This window comes from Pongo pygmaeus, chromosome 6 (genome assembly GCF_028885625.2).
Source record: "Pongo pygmaeus isolate AG05252 chromosome 6, NHGRI_mPonPyg2-v2.0_pri, whole genome shotgun sequence".
NCBI lineage: Eukaryota > Metazoa > Chordata > Mammalia > Primates > Hominidae > Pongo > Pongo pygmaeus.
The window spans coordinates 74,068,768-74,087,923 of NC_072379.2; the positions used below are offsets into that span (position 1 = coordinate 74,068,768).

General features: G+C 40.1%; 1 protein-coding gene, 1 non-coding gene and 1 pseudogene across 5 annotated transcripts; 1 reads left to right on the forward strand and 2 right to left on the reverse strand.

The window, feature by feature from the left end:
* Positions 1-2,140: 2,140 nt before the first annotated feature.
* Positions 2,141-2,273, forward strand: LOC129041817 (small nucleolar RNA SNORA64/SNORA10 family). The gene has a single exon (XR_008503953.1). It is a non-coding gene; the product is annotated as a small nucleolar RNA SNORA64/SNORA10 family (small nucleolar RNA).
* Positions 2,274-12,368: 10,095 nt separating this feature from the next.
* Positions 12,369-16,581, reverse strand: ARL4A (ADP ribosylation factor like GTPase 4A). Of its 4 annotated transcripts, none has more exons than XM_054495709.2 (2): positions 16,055-16,581; positions 12,369-14,930 (listed from the first exon to the last, which is right to left on the reverse strand). In XM_054495709.2, the coding sequence occupies exon 2, from the start codon at positions 14,839-14,841 to the stop codon at positions 14,239-14,241; it is 603 nt and encodes a 200-aa protein (XP_054351684.1). In that variant the 5' UTR covers positions 14,842-14,930; positions 16,055-16,581; the 3' UTR covers positions 12,369-14,238. The 4 variants fall into 4 exon arrangements, with proteins under 4 accessions (XP_054351684.1, XP_054351682.1, XP_054351681.1 ...); XM_054495707.2 differs by having other exon boundaries at positions 12,369-14,927; positions 16,055-16,380; XM_054495706.2 differs by lacking the exon at positions 16,055-16,581 and adding an exon at positions 15,368-15,864 and having other exon boundaries at positions 12,369-14,927.
* Positions 16,582-17,068: 487 nt separating this feature from the next.
* On the reverse strand, positions 17,069-17,476 carry LOC129040867 (centromere protein S-like; annotated as a pseudogene).
* Positions 17,477-19,156: the final 1,680 nt, after the last annotated feature.

The following is a 19,156-nucleotide window of genomic DNA, read 5'->3' on the forward strand; positions in this document are numbered from 1 at the left end:
TTGCCCAAGCTGGTGGTAGTGGCATGATCTTAGCTCACTGCAACCTTTGCCTCACCCATTCAAGCAAATCTCATGCCTCAGCCACCCAAATACCTGGAATTACAGGTGTGCATCATCACAGCCAACTATTTTTAGTAGAGATGGAGTTTCTCCATGTTGCCCAGGCTGCTCTCGAACTCCTGACTTCAAGTGGTCCGCCTGCCTTGTCCTCCTAAAATGCTGAGATTACAAGCATGAGTCACCACACCTGGACTTCATAGCTATTTTTAATTTGCAAATCCAGACATAAAAGAAATCAAATCTCTGGATAAAGAATCTAACATTGATATGTTAGATGGCTTTCAGGAGACCAAGAAAGTGAGATAAAAACAATAATCTGGCTGGGCGTGGTGGCTCATGCCTGTAATCCCAGCACTTTGGGAGGCCAAGGCAGGCTGATCACAAGGTCAGGAATTCAAGACCAGCCTAACCAACATGGTGAAACCCCACCTGTACTAAAAATACAAAAATTAGCTGAGCATTGTGGTGCACACCTGTAATCCCAGCTACTCAGGAGGCTGAGGCAGGAGAATTGCTGGAACCTGGGAGGTGGAGGCTGCAGTGAGCTGAGATCATGCCACTGCCCTTCAGCCTGGGTGACAGAGCGAGACTCAGTCTCAAAAACACAAAACCAAAAAACAATAATCCAAGTTAGTGACTTAGATAGAGTTTAGACCAGGATGATAACAACAGAAATGGAGGTAAAAGAAAGCTTTGGGGACATTTTAAGGAAAGATATGACAAAACAACTAATTAAGTTCATTTTAAAATGGAAATCAGGTTATGTCAATTGTTTACTTAAAACTTTTTAGTATCTTCCTATTGTTTTTAGGATAAAATTTATTTTTTACTGTTTCAGAACAATCTTCCAGCTGAGAGAACTGAAAAAACTAGACAATTTTTGTTTTTTAACTGTTTGAAGGCATCCGAGAGCTACAAAGACAGTGAAAATGTGGGGGAAAGATCTGAAATAAATCAAACCCAGAGAGATGATCTAACTCAACCCTTGCTGCCAGTAACAAAAGTAAAATCTCTCTGGGGAAAGATAACACCCTATTGAGCCTCAAATCATAACTAAAATCCTACTGAGCCTCAAATCATAACTAAAATTTTTATTTACAATGTTTGGCAGTCAATCAGATAAAAAGAAGAAATGTAAAAGGGCAAAAGTCGATTAAAATAAGAGAGAGACCCATAGATACCTAGATGTTGATGTTATCTGACAGGTGCTTCAAGCCGTGTATTCAAGAAGCTCTACAAAGCTCTAACAAAAGAGTACAAAGAAAACCATCCCTAGACACATAGTGCCACCGCAAAAGCTAAAAACAAAGAAAAATCTTATAAGCAACCAGAGAATAAAAGACATACTACCTTCACAAGAGCAAAAATTAGACCAACAGCTGACTTCCCAACAAAAACAATGGAAACAAGAAGAAAATAGAATGACATGTGTGATATTATGAGATATATATAAATAGATATTATAGTATCTATATATGTGGGCTTTTGTCCATAGTTCCTGGCTTATAACTCCCATATCCCTTGTTACAGTCTTTAGTTATAATGTTGGGGCACTTAAAACCTCAGATAACAGGCCTCAGAAAACAGAATCTCTCTTTCTTACCTCCTGCCTCCTTTCATCTGCTCCTTCTCTTCCAAAGTCAGAAATCTTCCCTGTCTTTCTTACAGCTGGATATAAAGAAATTCTCTGACTTATGTGATTGTAAGTCATAAGACACCCATTTCAGAAGAGGTCCTGCCCCATTCCTGGGAGGAAAGAATGCAGCAGAGAGAGGACAAAAAGAATCTGAACAGATAGACCTTGCTGGGTTTCCCCACTCAGCCTGTTAGTATTAGATCATACGTTTTGTGTCTAATCACATTTCTACACAGCTGTCGATTATGCCTATCCAATGAAGCCTCTGTAAACGACACAAGAAGACTGGGTTTCAAGAGCTTCTGGATAGCTGAACACATTGGAGGCTCCTGGAGGCTGGTGGTCAGGGAGGGCATGGACACCCTGACCCTCTTCCCCTATACCTTGCCCTGTGAATTTCTTCACCTACATCCTTTGTAATATCCTTTGTAATAAACTAGTATAACTCTTCTTGGCTGTCTATAGTTACACCTGGCTTCACTTGTGTGACTTTTGCAATGGGAAGAGAGAGAGAAGGTCCCCTTGGTACCTCAGCTCGGCCTTATGGTGGCCTCTTTCCTTGAAGGGTGCAGCAAAAGCAGGAGGAAAAAAAAAAGCAAGGAAATAAATTTATAAACATATATTCAGTTTCCCTGAATTCTGTGAGCCACTCTAGCAAATTAATCAAACCCAAAGAGAGGGTGTGGAAACTCCACATTGAAGCTGATAGGTCAGAAGTTCCACAGGCCCAGACTTGTGACTGATGAGGGTCAGGGGTGGTCTTGGGCACTAAGCCCTCAACCTGTGTGGTTTTTTTTTCTTTTTGAGACAGAGTTTCACTCTTGTCACCCAGGCTGGGGTGCCATGGTGCATCTTGGCTCATGGCAACCTCCGCCTCCCATGTTCAAGTAATTCTCCTGCCTCGGCCTCCTAAGTAGCTGGGACTACGGGCGCCTGCCACCACGCCCAGCTAATTTTTGTATTTTTAGTAGAGATGCGGTTTCACCACATTGGCCAGGCTGGTCTTGAACCCCTGACCTCAGGTGATCTGCCTGCCTCAGCCTCCCAAAGTCCTGGGATTACAGGTGTGAGCCACCACACCTGGCTTCAACCTGTGGTCTTATGTGCAGGAAAATAGTGTGAGAATTGACTTGAATTGGAGGACACCTAGGTGGTTTCTGCTGCAGAACTGATGGCTTGCTTGCTTGCTGGTGGGGAGAAATCCCCACACATTCGGTCACAGAAATCTGTCTGTGATTATTGTTGTTGAGTGAGAGGATAGCTCACTTTCTCAAAAATACTTTGAATTTTTTTCCCCACTCTCCTGACATACTTTGAAGTACACTTGACGCTGGAAAAACACAGATTTGAAATGCGTGGGTCCACTTACACGCAGATTTTTTTTAGAAAACATATTAGAAAATTTTTTGCAGATTTGGAGCAAATTGAAAAACTCACAGATGAACTGCATCACCTAGAAATAGCAAAAAACTTTTAAAAAGGTATGTCATGAATGCATAAAATATATGTAGACATAGTCTATTTTATTATTTACCATCCTAAAATATACACATCTTTTATAAAAAGTCAAAATTTACCAAAACTTTCCCTCACACATTTACAGACCATACATGACACCACTTGCAGTTGACAGAAATGTAAACAAAAATAAAGATGCCATATTCAATCATAATTGCATAAAATTCACTATAGTACATATCTTACTACTGTAAAAATTTTGTAGCCACCTGCTGTGGCTATTGCAGTAAGCTCAACTGTTGTGAGTATCCACCTAAAATGTTGTGTCATGCTCACACCTGTAATCCCAGCACTCTGGGAGGCTGAGGTGGGTAGAGGCCAACAAGGGGAAACCCCATCTCTACCAAAAAATGCAAAAATTAGCCAGGCATGGTGATGCACTCCTGGAACCCAGCTACTTGGGAGGCAGAGGCATGAGAATCACCTGAAACTGGGAGGCGGAGGTTGCAGTGAGCCGAGAATGCACCACTACACTCCAGCCTGGGCGACAGTAAGACTCTGGCTCAAAAAAAAAAAAAAAAAAAAAAAAAAAAAAGTCATGTCACGCTAATCATTACCGTGTGAGCAGTTGTCTCTCCAGTAAATTGCGTATTGCAGTAAAAAGTGGTCCCTCACGGTTCTCACTTGTTTTTCACTGTGTCTAGTGCAATACTGTAAACCTTGAATAAGAAACATGGGAATCATATGAAGTGCCCCAAGTGGTGCTGGAAGTGCGCTCAAGAAGCAGAGAAAAGTTATGACATTAAAAGGAAAAGTTGAATATCTGGATATACACCATAGATTGAGGTCTGAAGCTATATTTCAGGCAGACTATTCATCTTGTAAACAGATGACATAACCTTACAGTATCAATCAATACAGTACAGTACTTATGTCTCCTATTTTCTCTTCCTTATGATTTTCTCAATACCATTTTCTTTTCTCTAGCTTACTTTATTGTACGAATACAGCATATAATACAAATAACATACAAATTATGTGTTAATTTTCTGTTTGTTATCAGTAAGACTTCTGGCCAATGGTAGGCTATTAGTGGTTAAATTTTTAAGGCAGTGAGTGAGGCACGGTGGCTCATGCCTGTAATCCCAGCACTTTGGGAGGCCGAGGTGGGCGGATCACAAGGTCAGGAGTTCGAGATCAGTCTGGCCAACATGGTGAAACCTCGTCTCTACTAAAAATGCAAAAATTAGCTGAGCATGGTGATGCCCACCTGTAGTCCCAGCTACTCAGGAGGCTGAGGCAGGAGAATTGCTTGAACCCGGGAGGCAGAGGTTGCAGTGAGCTGAGATCGCCCCACTGCACTCCAGCCTGGGGGACAGAGAGAGACTCCATCTCAAAAAAAAAAAAAAAAAAAAAATTAAGGGAGTCAAAAGGTACACATAGATTTTCAACTGTGTAGGGGTCAGTGCTCCTAATGCCCTCCTTGTTCAAGAATCAACTGTACTAAAAGAAAATGAATGCCAACCTTGAAATTCTGTACACAGTGAAAATATCACTTAAAAGTAAAACTAAATAAATCTTTTCAGAAACCAAAAAGGAAAGAATCTGTATTTAGAATCTGTACTGAGAAAATACTAAAGTAAGTTCTTCAGACAGAAGAAAAATGATTCCAGATCCCAAAATTAAAGTTTTGCTAGATTTTAATTCTAATGAACCTCTAGAGATTAAAGAAAAAAAATTAGTACAGAAAGGATAAATATGCAAAAAGTAATAATAGTCATGTCTCGGGGATCTTAAATGTGTTGAGCTAAAAATTCAAAAACAAAAGCCAGCGGGGTACAGTGGCTCACGCCTGTAATCCCAGCACTTTGGGAGGCCAACATGGGTGGATCATGAGGCCAGGGGTTTGAGACCAGCTTGGCCAACATGGTGAATTCCCATCTTTACTAAAAATACAAAAATTAGCCAGGTGTGGGCTGGGCACGGTGGCTCACGCCTGTAATCCCAGCACTTTGGGAGGCTGAGGAGGGCAGATCACGATGTCAGGAGATTGAGACCATCCTGGCTAACACGATGAAACCTCGTCTCTACTAAAAAAATTACAACAACAACAAAAAAATTAGCCAGGTGTGGTGGCATGTGCCTGTAGTCCCAGCTACTCAGGAGGCTGAGGCAGGAGAATCACTTGAACCCTGGAGGTGGAGGTTGCAGTGTGCCTAGACTGTGCCATTGCACTCCAGCCTGGGCTACAGTGCAAGACTCTGTCTCAAAAAAAAAAAAAAAAAAAAAGCCCATATATAACAGGGGGAGGCAAGTGGCGAGGGTGGTAAATACAGTTTTAAAAAGTTTTGTGTTTTTATATTGTCCAAAAAGTAGAAGTGGTAAATGTACTAATTTACATTAAGCTTTACTCAGTTAAGGATGTATGCTGCAGGCCAGGTGCGGTGGCTCATGCCTGTAATCCCAGCTCTTTGGGAGGCCGAGGCAGGTGGATCACGAGGTCAGGAGACCAGCCTGGCCAACATAGTGAAACCTCATCTCTACTAAAAATACAGAATTAGCCAGGCGTGGTGGTAGGCGCCTGTAATCCCTGCTACTTGGGAGGCTGAGGCAGAAGAATCGCTTGAACCCGGGAGGCAGAGGTTGCAGCGAGCTGAGATCGCGTCACTGCACTCCAGCCCAGGGTGACAGTGCGAGACTCCAAATCAAAAAAAAAAAAAAAAAGGATGTATGCTGCAACTATGGAATAACAAAAAGAATAGTAAAAGAATGTGTAACAATGGAGGTGGGGAAGAAGAAAAAAGACTTAATCTAAAAGAAAGAAAGGACATAAAAATAAATAAATAGTCAAATGGAAGAATGTGGTAGATTTAAACAAAATATCAGTAATTTGTAATTAAATATATAAAGACCAAGTAAAAGCAAACTATCATTAAAAATACAATTGTCGGACAGATAAATGCTGTATTCTGATTTTGCAACGTCATATCCTGCCATTTTGTCGATTGCTCACCAGTTCTAAGCACACTTAGTCTACTGGTTCAGTGATTTTCCATCTCAGGGCCCTTGCACATAAAGTTCCCTCTGCCTGAGATGCTCTTTCTTCTACTCTCCTCATAGCTCTTTAGATAAATCAGAAAAATCTCCAACCACTTTATCCAGTGAAAGTCAACCCTATTGTTTTCTCATCCTTAGCCCTCTGTTTCCTTCATAGCACTTTTCACATTTTTTATTTTACTAACTGCAACCTCCACCTCCCGGGTTCATGCCATTCTCCTGCCTCAGCCTCCTGAGTAGCTGGGACCTCAGGCGCATGCCACCACGACCGCTAATTTTTTTTTTTTGTATTTTTAGTAGAGACGTGGTTTCACCGTGTTAGCCAGGATGGTCTTGATCTCCTGATCTCGTGATCTGCCCACCTTGGCCTCCCAAAGTGCTGGGATTACAGGCGTGAGCCACCACGCCCGGCCTATTTTACTAACTTTTGTCTGATATCCCTTTAGAATTAAGCTTCATTTATTTGCTAACTATGCACATATGTGAGTGTTTAGTATGTGCTGTGTAGTTTATAAGAGCTAGGGATATGGCAATGGATAAATGCCCGGTCCTTGTGGAGCTTACTTTCTAGAGCAGGAAGGAGACAAACTACCCTTCTCTGTTTTGGTGATTGCTATATTCTAAACACCAGGCAGCATGAGGCAGTTGTCATATACCTGAGTGAATGGTCTACTTGCTAGAAATCATGCCAGATGACTCATAAAGCTTCCTTCATAAATAACCTTGTAAGAGAGATAATGTTGCCATTTAAAGGTGACAAGGCTGTAGCTAAGAGAAATTAAGTAACTTGCATTCAGTTACACAGCTAATACATGTCAATACTCTACCTGTATAATTTAACATAAACACCCAGTTTCTAACATGAGGAGCTGCTGACAGATTGATCAAGCAAGAAGGACCATCTTTCTTTATAGAATAGACTGAAAGTGTTTTACTTATTTGATTAATCAAATGCATCTTGGGTTTAGCCTATTGGTTATAGGCCATTCGGATCTGCCCATTTTCTTCAAGTATTCCTACTGTGATAGGTCTTTGATTTTTCCTTACCATATCTGCTAGTCCTCAAAATAATTGGCTATCATCATTGAAACCTGTGACATTCAAAGTTCTCAAAAGGGTTACAGAAAAAACAACACTGTAGGCACTAGTTATTAATAGTACTTCATCTCTAAAGCTTTAACTGGTCTCTTGTGAGATCGGCAGGACTATTTGTAAATTTCTAAGATATCACCTATTAAGCGTACAATATATATATAATTAGTAAAAGGAAAAGTGTCTATTCCATATTGCCTTTACCTGGGGTTGCTCAGATCCTAAGCCATCTGATCTGAGACATCCGTGGATCAGACAGCATTCTGTTTGGATATTATGACATAAATGTCAAGCCAATGAAAAACGTTCCACTATATAGAAGAAAAGGGTCTAAGACAGGTAAAGTTAGGCCAGTTCTATTTATGATCCCTTTATTCCTGTCACTAAAAGTATTATCCCTCTGGCATCCTCAGCCCACAATTTTTAAGTTCCAAAGCAATGGTTTCTAAATCTGGCTGATCTAGGTGTGTTTAAAAAACACCCTACAAAGAGTTGGAATATAAATTACTGGACCCATTTCCTGAAGATTCCATTCAAAATGTCTGAAGTGAAGTGTAGGAATCTCAAGAGCTCCTTAAGTCATTCTGAAGTATAGCCAGTTTGGAAAAATGTCATTCTAGGGAACTCCATTTTGTCACTCACCCATTTCTGGGTATCTTCAGGTAGATGATAGATAAGGGAAACAAGCACTTTTCATTTGAATACTTAAGAAATACTTCAGCCCATTGGATGCCCACAATTTCTAATCCCCTGCTGTTTAGTTATTCAGTTTCTGCACTAAAAAGTAACAAAGAAAAAACCCCGTAAAACAAATATTCAGATTCTCGTTGACATTACAAAGAGCTGCAACAGGAAGGTTAAGAGTTCTTTTTCAATCAGAGGCCTGTTATATATCAGATGTCTTCCATGTAAATTACTTAAATTTTCACAAAACAATTCTACTGCTTGAACTGAAAAGAAAAATATTGCCTAGAAAAAATTCCTCATGATTGTGGAAAATATTCATGTATATCAATTTATAAAAGAGAGGTTCCTAAAGTATTGTGTGTAAAATTTTTTATCCCAAATTCAGTATTTTTAAATATACTTGAAGAACTGTATATATTAAATAAACCAGACTCAACATTTCTACAAAGCAAGTAAGAGATTCTGTGAAACAAATATATCTAAAACATAGTCCCACATAAAATAACGATTCCAAGTGACCTTAAAATACAAGAATTTACCTCCAGTGAGATATACCTAAAGGACAAAGGTAACTACAACATTCTTAAACCACTACCAGTCATCAAATTGTTGACAGTAGTATTGCATTGAGATTAAAGTGGAATAAAGCAAATAAACAGCTGTGTGTTGCTCATAACTAATACTTTTGGCATGAGTGAAAAGAGATAATATCACTGAAACTAAATAAATGCCTTATCATTCTGAATGTAAATCTTTGAATTGGAACTATCACTGTGAATTAATAATGTATCTAATCTTAAAAAAGCAGAGTTCTAGTACTATCCACTGAAAAGACCTAGAAACAATGACAAATCCAGTAGTAGACTGTGGACTCTAAATACCATTTCCTAATACAAGGAACCTGGTATCCTAGAAAAACAGATCTGGGACAGGAAATGTGCAGGTTAAGGGACTTTGTGTTAAATGAGAAATCAAAAAAGCCATCAAAAACTACTAGGGTTGTGTGAAAGACTCAGTTCTCTCTAAAGATGAGACAATTTTGCATAAATGGGAATAATAAGCTGTAAGGGATAGAAATATATCAATATATCAAATATATATATATTTTTTGAAACGGAGTTTCGCTCATCGCCCAGGCTAGAGAGCAATGGTGCGATTTTGGCTCACTGCAACCTCCTCCTCCTGGGTTCAAGCAATTCTCCTGCCTCAGCCTCCCGAGCAGCTGGGACTCCAGGCATGCACCACCACGCCCAGCTAATTTTCTGTATTCTCACGCCTGTAATCCCAGCACTTTGAGAGGCGGAGGTGGGAGGATCATGAGGTTAGGAGTTCGAGACCAGACTGGCCAACATGGTGAAACCTTCTATCTACTAAAAACACAAAAATTAGCCCTGCGTGGTGGCAAGTATCTGTAATCCTAGATACTGGGGAGGCTGAGGCAGGAGAATGGCATGAACCCAAGAGACTGAGGTTGCAGTTAACCGAGATCATGCCATTGCACTCCAGCCTGGGTGAAAAGAGCAAGACTCTGTCTCAAATAATAATAATAATAGAAATCTAAACACTGGATGGATATTTGGTTATTTTGAAGAAGTATATTTTTTTACATGTGATAGTGAAATTTTTTTAAGTGATTATCTTTTAGAGAATTCACTTCAAAATCATCTAGAAGTGGAGGGAAAAGGAAGGTGGCATGGAAGGAAGTGAATGGAAGTATAGAGGAAACCAGATTGGCCCTGAGTTGATAACTAATGAAACTAGATGACAGATACTTGGGTGTTTGTTATATTATTCTACTTCTGTATAAGATTGAAATCTGTCATAACAAAAAGATTTTATCTAAAGGTAGACCTTCACTGAAATGAATCAACTTCGACATCTCTCTTCAACCACTAATACAGGTAATCTCCACTTCAGTGCAACATAAACAGGAGACATAAAACAAGACCAAAGACTGAAAGTAACTGGAAAAATAACACAGCACACATAATCACCCACAAACACAACCACCATCATCAACCAGATGTGCCCACAGATAATGCAAATTTCCATTAAATGTCGGCATACAGATTCTTATCATTAGATAAAATTTGTGAATTATAGATAACAATCTTGAGGCATTTTGAAAAACCATAATGTATAGTTTCAAATTTTAATGTCTGAAAAGTGAGGTATTGTATTTTGATATATGCCTACACCAGAAAATAACCGAGATTTTAAATTAAATTTTGTCTCTTACAGGGAAAGGTAAGATAATATTGTGTTACAATAAATTGGTACTTTAGAAACCTAAGGAAATGATCCATATTTCAAGGGAGTTCAGCATATTTAGACTTTCACCAAGTTCCACCAAGTTGCCATTTTGTGACATGTATGAGCTCACTATGTTATATTCCCCTGCCAAACAAGTATTTTCTTTAAATACATTGATCATAAATTATTCTGGCTATTAATAACTATCAATTGAATGCTTACTAAAGTGTCAGTTACTCTGCTAAATATCATTGCTTGATTTAATCCTTTTAATCAGTTATACCCCAATGGTAGATACATATAATCCACACTTTACAAATTAAGAAACTAAGGCTGCAAGTAAATTGCCCCAGATGAAATAATAAACATATTGATTCCTACTGGTTAACAATAGTAGGTCATTTTTTATCAAATGCTTGGCAATATGTGAAAGTTTGTACATGTTATTTCAATACTCTCAAAATTCTATGAGACAGTCTTCATTTAACCAGGAGGGCATTCTCATCATAAGTTTCAAGGAATTTGCTAAAAGTTCATGTGTAATAATGGGAGAGCCAGGATTTGAACACTGATCTGACTCCAAAGCTCATGTTTTTAGCCAGTACATTTAACATCCTCCTGAACTAGCTTCCTGTACAGGTATTCCCATATTTTTAATACGCATGCACAGAATTGAATACATACTCTGGCTGTGGTTTGTTCAGATTATTACTTCTGATCTTCATAGATTTTAATATTAACATTATGATTTTACACTGGAATCTTATATTGGTTCATACTAAGGCTTAAACACTCTAGTAACACCAGGATCCATTTCCAGAATGTTCTGCCAAATTTAAACCTTAAAGGTAAAATTCCAGCTTCAAATGATGGTGTACTCAAGATTCTCAATTGCATCAGCTGAATGCTGAGTTTTACATCATCTAAAGTTTGATAAAACTTTTTTTGCATCTTTATTATGGCTGATGAAATCATTGTTTACATTACAGAGGAAATTGTTGCATTAAATAGAATCTTGAAATACGAAAGATTTCCTTCAAGGTCACCATGAATTACTAATGGAACAATCCTGCATCAAATGTCTTGTACAGGCTGGGCATGGTGGTTAATTTCTGTAATCCCAGCAGTTTGGGAGGCTGAGGCGGGTGGATCACCTGGGGTCAGGAGTTCAAGAACAGCCTGGCCAACACGGCGAAACCCCATCTCTACTAAAAATAAAAATTAGCTGGGCATGGCAGTGTGCCTGTAATCTCAGCTGCTTGGGAAGCTAAGACAGGAGAATCACTTGAACACAGGAGGCAGAAGTTGTAGTAAGCTGAGATTGTGCCACCACACTACAGCCTGGCCAAGAGAGCAAGACTCTGTCTCAAAAAAAAAAAAAAAAATGCCTTGTACAAACAAAGCCTATGCCTTTCCCTCTGTTGATAAACCATCACTCATTTACAGACCAGTAATTATTCTTATATATACATATATTTATATTAATAACTTCATTTTTCGTCTCCTTATAAAGATTTAGTTTATTTTTCCATGATTAAGTCTTAGTAAACTTCTGATGGTTTAAGAACACCATTTATAAACCATTTTAAGAACTCTGCACATTTTAAAAATTATCTTTAACTATCAAAAGGTTTTATTTTTCTTAAACTTTGTTCTTTGATATTAACTTGGATTCAGTTGAGCAGTCCTTAATATTTTGTATTAAACCAAGTAACTTCAAATACAAGAAAATATTTTAGAACTATGCACTAGAAAAGGTGCGCCATAATAAGAAACTAGATTTGAAAGCATAGTCTAAACTCTTCAGAATTTAAAGACTCATTATACTATGGTGTTAATAACTAGAATAGGTGGTAGGGAACTTGAACTTAGCAAGCTAAAAAATCTTAGGATGGGTTTTATAGCTGAAATTGTCTTTTATAAATCAAAGTTTGTACAGTGTTCATGCCATTTTCTCTTTTGTTGTCCATTAAATATGAAAAACTTAGATAACATTAATTTGTTTACGTTCTTAGGCTACAAAGGGTAAACACACAAGCTTTTGAAATAGTTAAAAACAGCACTATTTTATATAGTAGGTAGACAGAAAGTACAGGCAAACTGGTAAATCTAATTGATACACAGATTTTTTTTTTCAGCAAGCTTTATTAATCCATCATGGATCTACTCATGTTTGCAGCAGATACCATGATTTCAGTATCAGTGAAGGGAGAAAAAAAAAAAAAAACAGCCTTCAATGCCTGTCATATCTAAGCAGATCTAAACTACTATGGGACTAAACAGCCTAGCTGGTCAGTTGTTTTTACACATCTGATTAAAAGCTTCAGCAAAAGTGGAAATACATTAAAATTCAAAGTCAAATACTGTTCTCCTAGTGCCTCAAGTAGTTTATTGGTAGATATTATCCACATTTCTATAAACATTCTAAGTTACCATCACTAGTGCAGGAATATTTAACATATGAAGGCTCCACATCAAGCTACTTCATTCATTTTGTGTGATACAAGAATCAAGGTTCCAAAAACTGTTATGCCACTGAAAAAAAAAAAAAAACAAACCCAAAGCCAAAACAAATCCTGCTAGCAAACTGCATTTCTTTTGGTGATTTTTCAGAACAGCTGTTGCTTTAGACATAAAAAATAAGCTGATTTAGTAATATATGGTCACTGGAAGTAAGTCTCGTCTGTAAATAAGAATTAGATAAAGGTCATTCCTCCTTACAGAGTTTTTTATTCCAATGTAAACAGCACCAGTGAATTTTCATAAAACAGGTTTGTTATTTTCCCCTCATTTTCTATAATTGTAATTCTTATCTGCCATACTGTTACCATTTCTTCCTCTCTATAATCAGGACTGGACAGCCCATGTAACACTGTTCAATTTGTAAACAAAAAATTAAAGCTCAGAACACATACAGGTTATCTTTTACATTTTCATTCTACAGCGCATCAGGTATATTTATAAAGCTTTTGCTCTTCTCAACACACTACAAAAATATATAAAAACCACATTTGTTTTTAGCCAGCAAATATTAATAAAACAAGTATCTTGTAACTGGAATATTTTAGAGACCACATATTTTAATTACATCCTCTTGACTAAATCATCAATTGCCTTCTTCATAAATCCATATATGTATCCAGTGCATATTTACTAGTTTACATGCCCATATTTACTATGAATGAGTCAATCATTTTAGGTTCTTCAAGTGAAAGTGCTTCTGACAAAAAACTATTTCTATAATAGCCCTAAATCCCCAAAAAAGTTGTTTTAAACCTGTATAGAACGATGCATAGCTATTTCTAAAAAGTAAGACTACACACCAAAACATGCTTTGTCAGGAAAACTAATCCATGCACTTGAATATACCCCAAATATCTTATTTTTAATAAAGGTAGACCAACTTAAACATTGTCTAGAATTAAGCTATACTATTAAATTACTTGATTCCAGAAAGCGTCAAAAATCATTTGGCCAAAACTTAAAAAAGAAAATACTTACTCCTTGTCCCTTACTTCAAAAGAGGACTGGTTGGACCAATGTGATCAATATAACTGCATATATGTTAATCTACCTTAACATTTCCATCGATTAGCACTTGATCGTTACAAAGCCTTGTATGCAATTTTCTTGCAAAGACTTCCCCCCGAAAGATGTAAGCACAAAACACTAAGCAGACACTCTTTAAAGTTTTATTTCACTAACTTCAGGCCAAATTCCCACAACTGTGTTCTGGTCAATTTACTATCCTTGCTTGGCTTCCCCAAATGGTAGTACCAAAATTTGTGGGGTAGGGAGAAGAGACCACTTTAAGAAGCACTGCATTTACTCATCTTCCACAAGGCAACGGAGTTGGGCATCTGATTGTTCAACAAAACAAAGCTTTAATAGCATCCAGGAGGGCAGTCAGGCAAACCACGCTGTAGACATTCTTCTATTTGTCAAAATCAGACCAGAGAAAACCTACTCCACACAGATATAATAGGTATTGATATTCATCTTTTCTTTTTCTGTTGCCGCAACATTTTTCTTCTTTTAATGATCATATCATGTAGTTTCTCAAGTCCTTCCTTTAGGCCATCTCCTATGATTGCACAGGTAGGCTGCAAATGCCAAGGAGTTGATGAGCTCAGTTCACCCATTGCTAACAATTTCTCAATTTCTGAAAGAGATAATGAGTTCCTCAGATCTTGTTTGTTAGCAACTATAAGTACAGGAACTCCTTGATTTTCTGATATCCTAGTTATTTTGTGAAGTTCAGTTTTGGCTTCTTCCATCCTTTCGACATCAACAGAGTCCACAACAAATACAATGCCATCTGTGCATCTGGTATATGACTTCCACAGTGGCCTTAATTTCTCCTGACCACCTACATCCCAGAAGTGAAAAGTGACTGTTTTAGAATTTCCCAAGGTTACCTTAATTTTCTCAGTGTTAAATCCTTTGGTAGGTACGGTATTTACAAATTCATTGAACTGCAGCCTGTATAAGACAGTTGTCTTTCCAGCACAGTCCAAACCCAGAATAACAATGTGGAAGGACTGAAATGAAGGCAGGCTGGACAGGATAGAAGTCTGGTCTGATAGCCCATTCCCCATTTCCAGGTGCAAATAAATGTCCCAAATTGAAATGCTTTTCTCTTCTTGCTTTAGAACTTCTCTTGGTAGCTGATCCAGCTATAAGACTGCTGGGAGAGGGAAGAAGGAATAAGTTACTCTCCTGAAATAATACATTAAAGCAGGTTTGCTCTACTTTGCTAAAATAAACAACACGAAGAACTTACTACAACTTGCTTCGCTAAACAAACCAGATGAGATATGAAACGTACATGAAAACACACACAGTCCAAGACAAACGATGGAATAACAGTGATTGAAATTATTTGGTTTACTTAAATTGCAGTAATATGTACGTTTTTCTCCTGGGTCCCCAAACTTCAAAGACCTCATTCTGGAAAGAACCCAGTCACCAGTATCTGGTCTAAGTGGCCTTAACCACAAAGTGCCTATTTGGCAGAAAACTCATAACAGATAGTCCTATCTTGGGAATCTAATTCCACATGCTTAACAGCATACCCAAGATCACTATTAACTTCTACCCCTTCCAAAATAACAACGTTCTCACCTCCCGATCTGGAGTCTGGGTCCAAATGAGAAAGCATTGGCAGGCGTTTCTACGCAGGGATAAGCACCCTTCCAGCTTAGCTCTCCAAGCAGCTCTGGCAGTTGTCGCACTAGAAACCTTGGACTCAGACTCCGACCACGCCCACTCCTCCCGGTCCACTCATGATCCCAAATCCCATTGGTCACCCGCATCAGGGTAGCCATGCAACTCCCGCCCCCGCTCCCTCATTGGTGAGGGTAACTGCCGCTCCCAGCGCGGCGGAGCTGAGCTCTCTCGGTCCACCGGCACCACCTGTTGCCCTTAAGTTAGAAAAGGCGGCGTTCCCAGAGGGAGCCGAGCAGCCATTGCAGGTGAAGGGGAGCCTCGAGCGGTCAGGTCGCCGCCGGGTTGCCGGCTCCGTTCGACCCGGCGCACCTGCAAAGCAGCCAGGGCGCCAAGCCGAGGCTCTCACATCCGGGGCCCGCAGTCACTGCCAACGCGTTAACCCTTTGTCCGCGGGCCCGAGGGTGCCGGCTGTTGCCGCGCGGGCCCCTGAGGCGCTAGAGATCCCACCCACCTGGCGCGCCCGCCGGGGTAAGCCCACCCTCACCGAAGTGGGATCCCTTCACCCTGTCCCTCCGCACAAGACCGGCTCTTCTCCCTTGGCAGGGCGTGGCCGCCCCGGCCGCCCACCCCGCCGCGGCTTACCTGACTAACCGTCCTTCCCTCTTCTTCACTCAGCGTCTCTCCCAGCCGCTGGGGAGGCGCGCTGATACCTGTTCCCTGGCACCAGGGAGGCGTGGGCGATGGCGGAGGACTGGGCGCCTGGCGGGCGCCGCGCGCCAGGCTGCCCTAACGGTGCTCGCCCGGCAGCTCAACGCGACAGTCCCCGCCCCCTACCCGCGCGCCGCCCAGGCGCCGGCCTATGGGGGGCGCGCAGGAGCCGCGTCTCCTAGCAACGCCAAAACAAGGTCGCGTTCGAATCGGCCTAGCGCTGGTTGCCCGGGAGGTCGGATGGGACTTTCGGCCTCACCCCTGAGCGGTTCCTCCGGGTAGCTGTGTCTGCGGCGGCCCGCCAGCCTGGCACAGGCCCCGCCCGGCACCGCCTTTCCTCACGGCGTCTAGGGCGTCCGCGGGGCAGCAGCCACGTGATGCGCGGTTAGGGATTCCATAGTTCACGGGTTACCGCACACACGGGTTACGTATATATCGAGGTGACGTGGAAGTCCCCCAGTAGTTGACCTCAAGCGGCCTGGGTTGACTGGACTGGTAACTGCGCCTTCATTCGCTTTTTGTAGAGCAAATGAACGCGCTCTCTCACGTGTTTCTAGCAGCATCCCGGGGAACTGGCCACAGATAGAAATATTCCAGTTTGACACATAAGGAAATACACTCTGAAAGATGAAAGGGATGTTTCTTTTTTTCTTTTTCTTTCAAATTGCTTACACAATTTTAATTGCAATAGATATAATTTCCAATATACCATTCAACTACACCATTTGTATGTGCTGGAGTGAGACAGGAGTATTTTGCTTGAGTGTCCAGTTCTCTTTAAAACTAGCGTTTCAGTTAACGACTTGGAAAATACAACACAAAAAGCCATCTAGCCTTTTTTTTTTTATCTCTATTTATCCCTTCAAAATTCCCTTTGTGGCCATATACATACTAGGTGGCTCTACCTGCAGAAATCTGCATTTTCCAAGCAGCGGGAGAGTTTAATTCTTAACTTTCCTGTACTCCAGCCTCTGCTGTCTCCCTTGCATTTTTGTTTCCATCCTCTTCTTTGTCTTCTGTGCCTTTCGTTCTAGGTTAATCTGAGCAAGCTCTTCACTTTTGTCTGTGAATGTATTTTAGCGGTGAATTACTCCTTCTAGCTAAGAGCTTCACATCTTCAGTGTTAATGGTGGTTCTTTTCGCATGTCTTGCACACATTTCTAGATCTTGCACTGTCGAAAAGTCAGCTCCGAAATTGCTGCAATGATAAGTTTGCTGAACTGCATCTCTGCCCAATTCCACTTCCTCGCAAAGACAACCCACAGTGTAGTCCACTGCTGGTTCCTTTGGCCTCTGTTGGTAAGAAAATGGCTAAGAAAATCGCTGCTGCTCCTCCACCTCCACCTCCTCCTCCATCAGAACGGGGAGGCAAACCCGCAGAACAGAAAGGGGCTGTGGGGCAGTGGCCAGATTGGATTTTCCCTCCGCAGCCCTAAAGGGATGTTTCTAATGACCCAAGGAAAATTAGTGGTGATCCTGGAACTGTTCATCTAAGTCTACTAGTCATCAAATGCAAAATGCTTTTCATTGGATGATTCTGACTAAATGTAATTTTGTCTTTGATCAATAAGTTCATAAATATTTATTGAACACCTAATAGGCAGTAGACACAATTCTGTGTGCTTGGGGATAAAATGGTGAGCGAAACACACTGTCCCTGCCCTTGTGGAATATTGGAGTCTCTATGGATGACTGAATTTATAAAATGTTTTCAGCGGTAATTTCAGGGTGCTTATGACAACCTGCAAAAGAAGTAATGACTTGATGTTGTAGGAAAGCTTTAATCGACAAACATCTTTTTGGTGAAGGCTGTAAGATTGTAACTTGGAAGAACCTATATGGTACACTTTTTTAAAAGTGTGCTTTTTTTCTTTTTAAATATGGATTGGAGTTTCCTCAAGAAATATCCTAGTTTTTCTCAAGACCACTATTGCCAGTGATACTTATTTCTTTTATGACTAGCACAGGAACATGCATACTTGTCATACTGGATTCTTTAAAAAGTCGAGACCAGCCTGGCCAGCGTGGGGAAACCCCATCTCTACGAAAAATACAAAAAATTAGCCAGGCGTGGTGGCGGGCGCCTGTAATCACAGCTACTCAGGAGACTGAAGCAGAAGAATCGCTCGAGCCTGGGAGACGGAGGTTGCTGAGCCGAGATCGCGGCATTGCACTCCAGCCTGGGCAACAAGAGCGAAACTCCGTCTCAAAAAAACAAAAACAGAAAGAAAAAAACGACGTAAAAACCTAAGTTCTAAGCACAATGCATAATCTCAAGACAGCCACACTAATTTTGAGAATAAGAGCTAGAAATGTCAAATGGCATATTCTATAAACATGAATCTATTATAAACTAAGGATTGCCTGATTAGTTATAATTGTGAAATCTCATTAGCCGTTCACATAATCAGCAAATAATTGATAAAGGACTCAGTGCAATAACCTATTTCTTTTTATTGGAAATTCAACAGGGATTCTTTATTTAAACTGGAATAACTTGCAGATCCTCCTTCAGTCAAGAATTTAGAACAAGGAAATTCTATGGCCACCCTCTGTTGACAGTAGTTTTGAAATCACTAGGTCCTTCCAGTATTCCTTGCATAGTCTTCCCTGGAGCAAAAAGGGAAAAAAGGAAAACAAAAACACTGAGGGCTTCCAATCTTGCAGAATCGTCCTCACTGAATTGCACTTTAATGTTATACCTTAGGTTTTAAAACTACAGTAGTGGTTGGCAAACTGCAGCCTGTAGGTCAAATTCAGGAGATAAGAATGGTTTTTACATGTTTAAAGGGCTGCAAGAGAATGGATAAGAAAAGAATATGCAATCAAGATCATCTATGCCCCCCACAACACACACATACCAAATAAATGTGCTCTCTGCTTCTGTAGAAAAATGTTTGGTGTGCCTGTTCTATATATAAAAACCATATGAAAACAGCAACAAATGATATTAAAAGCAACGGAATTTGTGGAGCACAAAGTTCACTTTGTTGCATGATCTTATAGGAGGCCCATTCAGAGCTTTTACTTCTATTC

What these genes read in the sequence shown, in the direction of transcription:
- ARL4A (XM_054495709.2), bottom strand. Translation starts at nt 14,841, where the DNA reads ATGGGGAATGGGCTATCAGACCAGACTTCTATCCTGTCCAGCCTGCCT.